The 14396-nt window shown below is 48.0% G+C and overlaps 1 protein-coding gene across 1 annotated transcript; it reads right to left on the bottom strand.

Annotated features, from left to right (window-relative positions):
- Window positions 1–2026: 2026 nt before the first annotated feature.
- On the bottom strand, window positions 2027–7095 carry DUSP6 (dual specificity phosphatase 6). Its single transcript, XM_075012091.1, has 3 exons — window positions 6188–7095; window positions 5227–5667; window positions 2027–3468 (listed from the first exon to the last, which is right to left on the bottom strand). The coding sequence occupies exons 1-3, from the start codon at window positions 6588–6590 to the stop codon at window positions 3161–3163; spliced, it is 1152 nt and encodes a 383-aa protein (XP_074868192.1). The 5' UTR covers window positions 6591–7095; the 3' UTR covers window positions 2027–3160.
- Between the last annotated feature and the right edge of the window lie 7301 nt (window positions 7096–14396).

Here is a 14396-nt window from a genome sequence, read left to right as displayed (position 1 = left end):
TTTTAAGTTCCAGAGGAAAATCCCCATCACCACCTCCCCAAGCAAACACAGAGGATTCATTCTCCTTCCTGCCTTACAGTCCTTCTTGCTTCCACAGCAGCTGCCACTTTCCCAAGCCTGAGACCTCTCACTAAGACCAGCAAAGACTGAAGCAGGGATGGAAGAAGAGAATTATTATCATTGAAGACAAGTGTTGGCAGTGATGAGCTGGGGAGCAGGGGCAAAATACCAAGAGGACCTGGGACTCAGGATATTTGGAACCTGCTCCCCCCATTACCCACTGAGGGGCATTACGTGGGGCTGCCGAGTGCTCCTGCTGGGAAGAGGGAGATCGCCTACCTCTAAAATCACATGTGATTAAACAGTCAGGCCAGCACCCTGACTGGGGTATGCTGGTGTAGTTCTATTGAAAAAGCCAACATAGCAAAACTGATATCCAGCTGAAGAACTGGCCCTTGCTATTTGCTTGAGGGGGAGAGGGAATGGAGAAATGATGAATTGCAGAACCATCAATTCAGTATTAGTCATTTGGTGAAACAGGAAGGAAGCGGGAAACCCTTGTGAATACGAAGTCCTCAAAGCAGAGTCTGCAAAGAAAACTAAAAACTTTCTGGGCCAAGCTGGTGCTGCACTTTGCCCTGCCTGCTGCCTCTTCACCTGCTAGGTACTATCAGCTTTGTGCAGCAACCTTTCCACAGCATGAATTGCTTAGTTGCAGGATAATTCAGTGGACTCCCTTAATAAAAAACAAAAAGGAAGTCATACACTTGCTCAATGGGAGAGGCTCAGTTGTACTCAACAGGTTCAGTTCACCATGACCCTGCTCAGCTTCCTGCTATTCACATGTGCTACTTCCCTTCTGTGGTAATGGCCTGCGGCACTCGGCCAGAAAACATTATTAATTTCAGAAGTGGCCTGACAACAAACCCACAGTGAAATGAGAGGAAGTGGCGGGGCGGCCATCTGTTGGCTCCAGCAGAACAGTAGGAACATAGCTACGCAGCTTCTATAAGGAAAGCAGATTAATAATCCACAAAGAGGAAACTGGCTAAAATTATCCACAGACCATATTAAAAAAAAAGTCACTTGAGCTGCAGCTGGACAGGAAATTGCTAGAGCTGCTTGCAAATCTCCACTTTGAACAGCACAGGGTGGGGAATGCCAAGAGCGGAAACGGTTCAAAACTGGATTAGCACAAGCCAAGTTTAACTGCAACCCACTTCTACTTTCACACCATTAACACTCAGCCCAGGCCTACATGAGACATAGGAGTTTCCCCCCCGCCCCATTTTTTTGTGTTTCATTTTATACACTTGCAGTTCCTAAAGTTACAGGAACTGTTGTTTCGGTTGCCAGGAATTCTATAGCCCCCCTCCCCGCCCAACCCCACAGTCTACAGTCTATGACTTTGACTACATGCAGTTTTAGAATGAAATATATACTATCATCCTTTCTATTTAGATGAACTATAATAAAGAAGAAGTTAGGTTTTAGTTGTGGTAGCACTCCAGACTAACCTATTCCTTCTGCAGAGACAGAATTGCTTTTGTGTGGTTAAAGCAACTGGGTGGCTCAGGCATTATTAACGCTACCTAGAACTAGCACAAGCCAGCAGGGACTGAAACCAGGCAGTTGTGTCAAGCCCATTATTTGTGGCTAAGTAATCACATCACAGAAAACACACTCTTTTAGCATGCTCGGCAGAAAGGCAACTATTCTGCCTCATCCATACTCGTAGCCCTGCCACAGTATGATAGCAGTTCATTGACTGGGCAGCATGGGGAAGTTAGCTGTTTCTATATATGCTCTGATTTTCTGTGTTTAAAAAGAGGATAGCTAAGGTCATCCTCCCTGATGAGCCAGGATGATATTCTAACGCACAGATAGGACCTATGGTGGACCGAAGGAAGGATCAGGACATTATTGTGCTAGGGTTGCACAAACATACCGCGCCCTTCTTTAAATATATTCAGCTGCGTATGCAATTCATCACACCCCTAAGGGGCAAATAAACCACTCATTCCCAATAGTCAAAAATAGTTATTTATTAATAATTTAAAAATGTACATTCTTATAATAAATTCCAGCTTAAACCTTTTACATACACCGTGAATTAGGGTCTCCTTCATTGGCAATCATCTGAAAGGGCACCTTGCATACGCATAAGTACACATGCTCACATGTAGTTCCAGTTTTATACAATATATATATATATATATATATATATATATATTGCATTTGAGGTGAAGCTCCCTGAAGAGTTTGTACAGAGATAAAGCACTGTCTAGCATATCTGAAATGTTTCTGCAGACAAATCTCTTCCACGATGATCTATTTACAAAGCTTTAAAAAAAAAACAAAAAAACAAAAAAAAAACACACAGCATAAGGGGAGTGGGAAAGAACTTACACAGAAAATAAAAAAGGAAGAGACTCCACTGATTCCCAGAATGTGAACAGCAAGTTTCTGAACATAGTAGTAGCCATTGTCGCGCAAGTTTGCCTCAGCTCAACTGTACAATTTAAAAAAAAAAAAAAAAAAAAAAAAAAAAAATCAATCATGCTGCAAATGTATTCTTTGCAAGGGGGAACAAACATGATTCATGAAATGCACACAAATGCAGTAGTCCTTAAGGTTGATTTCTATAGACAAAAAAAAATGCCCATGGATTTAAGATTAAATATTTACACTGATCAAACAGCAAAGCACTACAGAGCTCGGGCAAACAAGTACTCCAAATACACTGAGCTGAAACCTCTTTCTTTGGCTCCTCTAATTGTTTTTTGTTTTTGTTTTTTTTTTAAAGTCTTCACTGAAGACAACAATCTATGGTACAGATCCCAAAGCCCAGAAGGAAGTAGGAAATTCCCTGGGGCCAGAGAACACGTGCTCCTAATGCCCAGTCTCACCCTAGATGTTGGAAGACCCCAGTACCACCTTGGGGGCAGTGTCACATGCTCTTTCTGGGAGACCTTGGCAAATCTCCTCTCTGTGCCAGAGCTGGTTCCATCCCTTGTAACCTTTGCCAGCGTGCACCACTAGGGGCTGCCCCAGCCCAAAGCCCGCAGGGGACGGAGAGCAAAGCTCCCTCTCCTGGCCACAGCCAGAAGGAAGCCCTGGAGGAATGATCACCTGCCCCAGGCGGGCCGGCAGGCAGTGTTCACGTGGACTGCCGGGTCTCCACCTGAAAGACATTCTGGTTGGAGGGGGTGGTGAAGTATAGCTGCTGGCTAGGCACCCGGTTGTCGCAGGGGCTGCTGAGCCCCAGCGTCCGCTCAAAGTCCAGCAGCTGGCCCATGAAGTTGAAGTTGGGCGAGATGTTGGATTTCTTCATCTTGACGATGTCGTAGGCATCGTTCATGGACAAGTTGAGCTTCTGCATGAGGTATGCGACGGTCACAGTGACGGATCGGCTGATCCCTGCCAAGCAGTGCACCAGGACGCCGCAGTTCTTCCCCCGGGCTTCATCTGCACACGCACAGGGAACACAAGACAGGAGAGGCTCGTGACCAGCTGTGACACAAGAGAAATATCTGGCAGGGGGGTGGGACTGATTCAGATCTCCCTTACTGCCTGCGTGAATTCAGAGCAACTCCAGCAAATGGAGGGATTTACATGTGTGCAAAACCAAAGTGAGATCAGAATCAGACCAGAAGATCAGAACGGTATGTAAATCAGAAACTCCGCAGTGGCACAGAAGAGGCACGCTATGACTTTTTTATTATTATTTTCAAAGGCCCTATTTGTACTGACTTCTGGAGCAATGGAAAACATTCACCCTGGGTAGGTATTTCCCCAGCCTGCGAAAGCTAGAGACCAGCCATATGCCACTGAATGCTTTTGACACAGACCAGCAGACTGCAAAGGTCTATTAAATTATTCTCCAACTGTTGTGCTGCTAACAATGGAGGTATTCAGGCATTTGAAAAGAAAGAGGGAAGTCACAGGGGACGGCCCATTAGGGGGAACAGGATGTCAGCGTTGCTGGAAAATGGGTTCCTTTGTCAAAGGAAATGCATTACAATGCCTGGAGATTAGTTTCTTCGTGGTTTCCAGCCCACTTATTTTTTTTCCCCTTGCTGGGTTCAGATTACCTACATACCTCACTAGCCCTGGGGATCTCTGGGCCAGATTACAACAGTTCTCCAACACCCATCCATCACCTTCCCACCCCTGTATGAAAGCAAACAACTAATACTATTAAGAGTGAGGAGATTGTTAAATCCCCTGGTGGTCCAGTGAGGAAGAAAAAAAAATTCCCAGGGTAGAGAAGTAAGGTGACAGAGTTTTGAGGTGCATGTGAAGAGCTGCCAGAGAGGCAGCATTTTGCACTATAGATTTTAGTGAAATTTATTGAGTCTGTTCTGGTGTGGCTATGATCTGAAGAACTGGGTCTGGCCCACAAAAGCTCATCACCTAATAAATTATTTTGTTAGTCTTTAAAATGCTACTGGACTGCTCTTTTGTTTTTTATAGATTTTAGGTACAACTCACCGATTTACACTGGGGAAACTGATGGACAAAGTTACCTAAATGAGATTTAACTAACTAGCTAAATCTGCAAGGAATGCAATTATTTATAGGGGAGTTACTTAAAACCGCTAGCACTCTGGAAAGCGTCGTTATTTGCAAGCTGTATGTAGCTATAACATTACACATCTTTAACTGGAATTTGCCTGGAAACAAGGAAACCTGCTTAAACCAGTCATTGCTGTTGTTTTGAAAGCTCTGCCGTGGATAAAGAGTAAAACTACTCACTAGTGAATTCACCAGTGCTGTCTCTTTAGTCCCCCCATTGAGCCCCCAGATTGTTAAGAACTGATCCACTATCAACTCCAAATACAAATAAACAAGAGTTGTAACCTGTGCATTCAGCTGGGCTTCTCACCTCAGTAGGGGCAAACCCAATCTAAAGACTAACAACAGGATTTATTCGGTAATGAGCTTTTGGGGGACAGACCCCCTTCATCAGCCCAATTGATCTGAAGAAGTGGGTCTGTCCCACGAAAGCTCATCAACCAATAAATCACCTAGTTAGTCTTTAAAGTGCTACATTTCTGCCGTTTTGTTTTGTTGGAGTGCAGACTAACAGGGCTACCCCCTGTTACAATGCTATCCGGGTAGATCTCTTTTGAAAGGAGCGCCCCGCAGCTGGGAAACACACAGAAAGATCAAGGGTTCCCCCCTGTACGTGCTAAACAACTCTCGCAGTTCCTTAGGGCTCACCTATGAAAGAGATGGCCTCGGGAAAGAACTGCGACAAGTTTTGACTCCAGTGATCAGAGATGGGGATCTGCTTGTATTTGAACTCGCCGGCGTTCTCGAAGAGATTAGGCAGGTTGGGGGTCACATTCAAGATGTACTTAATGCCAAACTCTTCTAACACGTCCAGATTGGTGGAGTCCTTGGCACAGCCCAAGTAGAGGTAGGGTAAGATCTCGACCGGGAAGGACGGCTGGTTGTTGGACAGAGGGCTGCCGTCCGAGTCAGTGGCGCTGTTGGGGTCCCGGTCAGTGTCAGACTCGAGGTCGGAAGACGAATCGGAGCTGATCCGCAGGCCTCCTAAGCCCAGCGCGGGCAGAGACGGAGAGCTGCTGCTGCTGCACGAACTGTCCAGGTTGGTTTCACAGTGCAGGGCGAATTCGGCCTGGAATTTGGTGAAGCCACCTGGGGAGACAAGCAACGCACAAATGCAACCTGAGGCGCGGAGCCCTCCGCAGCTCCCGGCTCCCCCTCTGCCCGCGAGGGGCCGGAGGAAGCCGGAGAGGCAGGGAGATGGCCGCGCTGGCGGCGGGAGAGGGGCACACAGTCAGCCCTTCCCTCCGGCTGCGGCTCTTTGCAGTCGCCCAGAGCGGCGCATTCCTTCGTGCACCACCTCCCCCGGCTGCCCTCCTAGCGCTGCAGCGCCCTGAGCCCTCTCCCGGCCCCCGCCCAGTGTTGCCTGGCCCCCGGCCCGGCCCGGCCCGGGACTCGCACCCAGGTGCGAAGGTCCCAGCCAGGACGTCCCGAGCTCGCGTTGCACTCAGCCACTGGGCTCGGGACAGGTGCGCGCATCGGCCGCCCCTGAAATTGACCAGGCGGCAAGCAGAGCCCGACCCCAACGCCGGCGCGCTGGGCCCGAGCGGGGCTCCCCCTGCAGCCGCGGGCTGGGTCCCAGCGGGGCCGGCGGGTGGGTTTGGCCGCTCACCTTCCAGGTAAAAGACTCTGCAGCCCTCGTCTTTCAGGCGCTTGAGCAGCAAGCCCAGCACCGACTCGCCGCCCGTGTTCTCGTTCCACTCGCTGCTCTGCTCGTCGTACAGCACCACGGTGTGGCTCCCGCAGCGCCGGGCGAACTTCTCCCGGGCCGCCTCGCTGCTGGTGAAGAGGGCGCGCAGGGGCAGGTTGCCCTTCTGCAGCCGCCGCAGCATGATGCCGGGCAGCGCGACGTGGATGGCCGACTCGATGTGGGACGACTCGTAGAGCTCCTGCGGGCGGCAGTCCATGAGCAGCAGCCGCTCGCTGCCCCGCTCCAGCTGCTCGTTCAGCCAAGCCGCCGTCTTACTGACAGCCATCTCCGCCGCGAAGGGAACGGGCCTGAACGTATCCAGCATGGGGAAGGGCTGGGGGAGAGCCGAGGGTGGCTTAGAAACTCCCCGCGCGCTGAGAACCCCCGGCACCCCGACCCTGAACTCCTTCCACCCAAGGCGAGTGACTCACGGCCCCCTCCCCGGCACGGCCAGCAACGGATCCGGCGGGAGGACACCGGAGCTCTGCGTGGGGTAGCAGCACGCCCGGCCTGGCTCGCTGTTTTGCCAATGAGTCCCTGAATGAACCTGTCTAATCGCTGGCCCCGGGCGGCCGCTCGGGCTTTCTCCTCCCCAAGTGAATGAAATCCAATTAGCGTGCCATTGACTTGCCCTCCTTCCGCTGGGCACAACACCGCGGCACTGGTCCCCGCTCTGCTATGCTCCCTCTCCCTCCGGCCCCTCGTGTGCGGCTTCTCACAACGTGAGTTCCCCTCCTCCACCGCCGCCGCCGCCGCTCCTTCCCCTTGATGTGATCAATGTCCCTTTGAACCAGCCCCGCACACCCCCAGCGCCAGGCAGCTCCTCAATGGATACAAACACAGAACGTCTCAATGGATACATTCTCTCGCTCAGCCAATGAGAGCGCGCGGAAGGAGCTGTTGCTGTGGCGACCGACCGGCTGGAACAGGTTGTGTTGATGAATTGTTAATGAGTTTGTCATTCACAAAAACGGAAAGGAATTTCCGCTCCGGATAAGCTGAGTGCAAACAAGCAGCAACAGCAGCTCAGCGGGAGGAAGGAGAAAGAGGTGGTGCAGTAGTGGGGCAGATGGGGGGAGGAGAGACGCTGCAACCAGGGCAGAATTGCTGAGGCTCATGTTTCCCTCTGGTAAAGTTCAAGCATAGCTGCAGAGCGATTACACAACGGGTGCAATTGTGTGAGGAACAAAAGGCACCTTCTCCTGCTCCCAAATGTCTCCTCCAAGCCCGAGCGGTAACGGGTCAGGTTAGGCCGTTGGGCGGAGTTTAACCTGGCTTTTAATTACCCCATTTGGGTACTGAAAGCCCCTTTTCAGGCCCTCGGGCCAAGCGTGCTGTTTGTCCTTGAGCGCTCTGGCCGGGGGGGAAGCGCGGCGCTCGGCTCTAACCCTGCTCTACGCCACCCGGGCGCTAGTTCCGGTTCTGACCCGCCGCCGCGAGGCCGCTATCGCTTTAAGGATAAACACAGGCGGGATCGGGAAGAGTTTTAGGGTGTTTGCGCCGCTGCCCTCAGGCACCTCCAAGCGAAAGCCGCCTGCTGGCGGAGAAGGCGGGTTGCGTTCTCCCCTGCAGGCGAGCGGCGCTAATTGTCTCAGGGCCAGCATGCGCCGGGGCTGGGCGTGAGTCCGCGTTAATGTGTGTTTTAGAAAGTCCCGTGGCCTTTGCTTTAGTGTCCGCCGGAGGGTTGTTGTCTGTTGTTGTGAAAGGCCGAGATCAAAGAGCCCTTTGTAGCAGCGGGATCCTTTCTTCGCTGATGGTTCCTGCCGCGCAGAGCCTTCCGCCCCCCCCGCCCCGGCCCTTAGGGCGAGCAGCCAGAGGGGGTAGCCCGGCTCCCATTCCCCGGGCGCAGCTCCCGTGCCAAGCCAGAGCTGCCGCTCACGGCGCAGCAAGGGACACGCATTTCGGGCAGGGCGTGTGTCTTGGAAGGGGCAGCAGCCAGCCCGGCCCGGCTCTTGGCTGCGGGAGCGGAGCCCCAGTGTCCGAGCACTGGCGGTCCCCGCCTCCGCGCTGCGCCAGCGCCCGCTCGCCACCAGCGGGGCTCCGATGGGAGATTGAGGGGAGCCGGCGGCGCTCTGAGCCAAGCCCTGGGAGAGGGGCCGATCCGGGTAGGGAGCGCGGCTGGGGCTTTGCTGAGCCGGGGAAGGCCAAGACCCGGGTGCAGATAAGCGTTCCCGTCGCCGTCGCCCCTGACCCGGTGTAGGGGTGTCTCTTCCTGAAGTTCCTTTGACCCTGAGCTCCTCGGCGGAGGGAACGGCACAATTCACAGGCCTGGCCTGAGCTGGGCGCAAACTCCCTTCTCTGCTCAGTGGCTTTAGCCCCGCTCGCAGGGGGCGCCATAGCCAGGGAGGGCTGTGCACTAACTAGACTGCCCATTACCTGAGGCCTCCTGTAGCAGTAGCTCTCCGGCTTCCCAGATTCCTGTATCCCTCCCTGCTAAAATGAAAGTTGCACCTGGTGCAACAATATGGTTAATGGTGGCAAAAGCCGCATAGGAGACAGAGTGCCAACAACACACAAGGGAGTCATGTAGCCGTCCTGCCATCTTTAACTGTCCTGACCAGTGTGCCTGTAAGCTGAGCACTTGGGCAGACCCCCGCGCACGAGGGATTCAGGTACTACCCTCCCCCCAGCTGATTAGCAGAGCACCCACAGCAGGCAGCATATTGCTGGTGCACACCTGCGCATGTATTTGGGCACGTGATAACATTTATTCTGCCTGTGGATGGAATAAATTAGAGGGAACACTTTGTCCTGACCTAGTGAATCAGGGACCTATTTTACAGCTGGGTAACTGGAGGTGGCCTTTCAGCATGGGGTAAAGTGCAAACTCCAACTCAGGGTTTTAGGCAGTTCTCTTAACCATTCAACTACATACACACTACTCTCATACCGTCCTGCTTCACTTCCTGCTTTGGAGGCTAAGAAGTGGAGTTTCAGCAATGCCCAGACTTTGTGCTGTCTCTCCACACAGTTCAGCCTGAATAAAGAAAGGCTCACCATGCTAACTGTAGCTCTATAGTAGTTATGTATGTTCGGTATGACTTTCTTTTACAATGGTGTTATCAAGGGCTATCACCATTAAACTTCTCCAGCACAAACTACAATTCAATGCTTATTATGCAGGCAAAACAAAACAGATTTTTATAGGAGCAGTGGACTTTCTTCTCCCTGCCACATTTCAACTTTCTGCTGTTACCCACTTCAGTGCTACAGCAATTTTTAAAACTCCCAGTATTTTGTTTGTTTGTTTGTTTTTCCATGAGGGGCCAGGAAGGTCTTTCCCCTTCTCCCCACATTGTCAAGCATCTCTGAATGGTTTTTGTTCAAACTTCACAAAGATGTGTTCTCAGTTTGGAAGTAAGCCCAGGAAAAGTTCAGCTCTCAGGTACAAATTATTTAAAAGATGAGCAACTGAAAATAGGGTACCAGAATGGAAACTTCCAGGTAACCTTAACTTGTAGTTGCCCCTGTGTTACTGAATTTACCTTGCAACAGCTTTGAACACTTCGTCACTTATTTATTAAACAATCAGATATATTGTCTGTCTTCACCTTGCCAACATGAGCAGCAGTCTGAAGAATGCAAAAAAATAGAATAGTAGTCATGTTAACATGATGGAAAATATTATTTAAAACTCAACATAGAAGGGGACAAGTTGGGCTTAGTGTTATAACAAACCATGGCCAGTCTCTTCTTCTTTTGTACATTGAACTTGAACTTGAAAAGTGATAGTAAAGGTCAACCTTCAAGTGTTTCATTTCTTCTGTGGCTTATGGGTGTGTGGAATGAATCCAGATCACCCTCTGGAGGATCTTAGTGGCCAGTGGTTCACTTGATGTGCCATGGTTTGGGTGCCTTATTCGCATTCACAGATCTGGCTGTGTTTCTGTAATAGGTAATTACAATACCAGTTTGAGGGTCTGATGCAGTTCATTGTGATCCATATCTTATATGGCACAGGGAAGCCAGATGGTTGGTCTGTAGGATCTCTTACCAGATGTTCATTCTTGACCCTACTGTTTCCCCACAGCCTCCACCACTCTTCTTTTGTTGACAGTCCTGAGATTTTGAGAATTTTGGCACCAAGCTAGAAGAGTTTCCTGGATTTCAGGTGGCATCTCAGGGCGGTGGGGATAAGGATTGAAGATCTTTGTAAATGGACAAGTCTGCGTTGATTAACTCATGGATGTATTTTCATATTACTGCTACTTTTCTTCAAAGTAATGGTGGCAAGATATATGTGAGTTTGGGCAGCCAGAATGTTGGTGCTGACTTCAATACTCCATTGACAATTCTGTTAGCAGTGCTTAACTGCATGATTATAAGAATTTTGTGGGCCTACAGCCTGCCCCTACTAGTGCATAATATTCAGCCACTTTGAAGATAAGAACCAAAACAGCTGTCCACAATGTGTAAACATCTGATCTTTGCTAGTGTGTGGATTATTTTATTCCTAGCCTTTATCTCGACAGACGGTGGTGTTATGGAAAGCTATGATCAGAATCATTCCGAGGTTGGTTAGCTGTCAAACATTAAAGTTAACTTGTCCCTGTCTACAGTGAGTGGTAAGTTATGATTAGCATCGCACTCAGTAACATGACTCTTCAAAATTATGTTCTAGCACAGCATTTCCCAAACTAATTTGGTCACAGAACACTTTTGGGCTTGGAATATATTGACAGAACACATATATGCAGGTCAGAGGGGAGGGGAGGGGAAGTGGAGAGTTTCATAATGAGAAATTGCTGCATGTAATGCTCTAAAGATGATTTAAAAGAGTTAGGATGTTTTAGAGGTCAGACAGCTCAGTGGTTTGAGCATTGGCCTACTGAGCTAAGGGTTGTAAGCTCAATCCTTGAGGGGGCAATTCCTGGATCTGTGGCAAATAGGGTGTTTTAGATGTCTTTTATTTTATAAAGTCCAAAAAAAATAATGAGAGAAAATCATCTAAATGAACAACTGATAGGAGGACAGTTAGCAACCTTGTAATTAAGTATAAAAATTAAAAATTACGTACAAACCCACAACAAAAAAAGAACATCAATATAATAACCGAAAGAAGGATGGTTAGTGTCTTTCTTTTGTTCAAAAATAGAAAGGACAATGTTTTTTAAAAAAGACTGTCATTCCTTAAAGCTTAAAAAAATATGAAAAAGAAAATGCAAAACCAATTGTGCATGGAAAAATATTTTTAAATTTTGTGTTTTTATAAATTTAGTAATTTTTATAGAAACAACTGGAAAATGAAAATAAGCAACATTTGACAATTATTTTAATGGGAAGAGTGTTTTTGCATCCTTTGATTACAAATCCACTTAATATTAGGAATGATGCTGGAGATTTGGATCCTCTTATCAGGTACAGCAGTACATGAGTTCTCAGAACACAACTCATGCCGAAACAATCTGCATTGACTCTGTTTGTTTTGGCACAAGTTGCATCATAACAACTATACTATTAAGAATGTGTTAAATGTTAATATACCTACAATCAAAATACTATTTAAATCCCTTAGTATTTTGATACACAATTTTATATGTAATATTTTAGAAGGAAAAATATTCAAATCAAATTTTTTTCACTGAACATCTATTCACATTGCACAGAACACCAGTGTTCCACAGAATGCAGTTTAGGAAACAGCCTTCTAACACAACCATATTGTCTGGTGTATACAAGTCAGCCTCACCAGTCTCAGAGGGGTAGCCGAGTTAGCCTGTATCTTCAAAAACAACAAGAAGTCCTGTGGCACCTTATAGACTAATAGATATTTTGGAGCACAAAACCCACAGACCGCTATGCCTCCAGCTTCCATCCAGGGCACACTACACGATCCATTGTATACAACCAGGCACTAAAGTATCATGGGGTAAGAGGGAAGGTCCTTTCATGGATTGAGAACTGGTTACAAGACAGGAAACGGGGTAGGCATACATGGTAAATTTTCAGAAGGGAGGGGGTAACTAGTGGTGTCCCCCAAGGGTCAGTCCTAGGACCAATCCTGTTTAATTTATTCATAAAAGATCTGGAGAAGGTGGTGAGCAGTGAGGTGGCAAAGTTTGCAGATGACACTAAACTGTTCAAGATCATCAAGACAAAGGCAGACTGTGAAGAACTTCAAAAAGATCTCATCAAGCTGAGTGATTGGGCAACAAAATGGCAAATGAAATTTACTGTGGATAAGTGTAAGGTAATGCACATTGGAAAAAATAACCCCAACTATACTTACAATATGATGGGGCTAATTTAGCTATAACTACTCAGGAAAGAGCTCTTGGAGTTATCGTGGATAGTTCCTTGAAAACATCCACACAGTGTGCAGAGGCAGTCAAAAAGGCAAATAGGATGTTAGGTATAAAAAGGGATAGAAAATAAGACAAGGAGTATTTTACTGGCCCTATATAAATCTATGGTACGTCCACATCTTGAATACTGTGTACAGATATGGTCTCCTCACCTAAAAAAAGATATCCTGGCGCTGGAAAAGGTTCAGAAAAGGGCAACTAGAATGATTAGGGCCTTGGAACAGGTCCCTTATGAGGAGAGGCTAAGAAGACTGGGACTTTTCAGTTTACAAAAGAGGAGGGTCATGATAGAGTTATATAAAATTATGACAGGTGTGGAGAGGGTGAATAAGGAGAAGATATTCACCTGTGCCCATAATACAAGAACTAGAGGGCACCAAATTAAATTAATGAGTAGCAGGTTTAAAACTAATAAAAGAAAGTTCTTCTTCACGCAGCACATAGTTAACCTGTGGAACTCCTTGCCAGAGGAGACTGTGAAGGCTAGGACTATAACAGAATTTAAGAAAGAGCTAGATGAATTCATGGAGGTTAGGTCCATAAAAGGCTGTTAGCCAACAGTAGGAATGGTGTCCCTGGCCTCTGATTGTCAGAGGCTGGAGATGGATGGCAGAAGACAAATCGCTTGATCATTGTCTTCGGTCCACCCCCTCTGGAGCACCTGGCACTGGCCACTCTCGGCAGACAGGCTACTGGGCCTTTGATCTGACCCAGTATGGCCATTCTTGTGTTCTTAAAGTACAACCGCATTTGCTCCAATCCCTCAGACAGAGACAAACATCTACAAGACCTTTACCAGGCTTGCTTGAAACTAAAATACCCACCGAAGGAAGTGAAGAAACAGATTGATAGAGCCAGATCTGTACCCAGAAGCCACCTGCTACAAGACAGGCCCAACAAAGAAAACAAGAGAACACCATGGGCCATCACATACAGCCCCCAGCTAACGCCTCTTTGGCACATCTACAACCCATCTTGGACAATGATCATTCACTCTCACAGACCTTGGGAGGCAGGCCAGTCCTCCTCGCCTACAGACAGTCCACCAACCTTAAACAAATTCTCACCAGCAACTATAGACCATACCACAGTCACTCTAAACCTGGAACCAATCCATGCAACAAACCTCGCTGCCAACTCTGCTCACATATCTACACCAGCGCTATCATCACAAGACCTAACCTCATCAGCCACACCATAAGGGGCTCTTTCACCTGGGCATCTAGTAGTATAATATATGCCATCATGTGCCAACAGTGCCCCATTGCAATGTACACTGGCCAGACTGGACACTCTCTATGTAAAAGAATAAATGTACATAAATCAGACATCAGGAATGGTAACATACAAAAACCAGTAGGAGAACACTTCAGTCTCCCTGGACATGCAGTAACAGATTTAAAAGTAGCAGTCCTACAACAAAAATACTTTAAAAATAAACTCCAAACTGAAACTACAGAGCTACAATTCATTTGCAAATTTGACATCATCAACCAAGGCTTGAACAGAGACTGGGAGTGGTTGGCCAATTACAAAAGCAGTTTCTCTGCTCTTGATGTTCACATCTCCACATTAGCATCTGATAATGGGCCACATCCTCCCTGACAGAACTGACCTGATTTCTCCTCTCTTGATGTTCACAACTCCACATTAACTGCTGATAATGGGCCACATCCTCCGTGACTGAACGGACCTTGCCAGCTCTGGCCTTCCCCTTGACTGAAACTCCCTCTTGAAATCCTCCTCTGGAACCCCACCATTCATGCATCTAAAGTAGTGGGTCTTTCCCCACAAAAGCTTATGGTCCAAAATATCTGTTAGTCTAT

The sequence above is a fragment of the Carettochelys insculpta genome, chromosome 1 (assembly GCF_033958435.1).
Source record: "Carettochelys insculpta isolate YL-2023 chromosome 1, ASM3395843v1, whole genome shotgun sequence".
NCBI lineage: Eukaryota > Metazoa > Chordata > Testudines > Carettochelyidae > Carettochelys > Carettochelys insculpta.
Note: the sequence above shows the minus strand (reverse complement) of the source record. Positions and strands in the feature narration are given on the sequence as shown.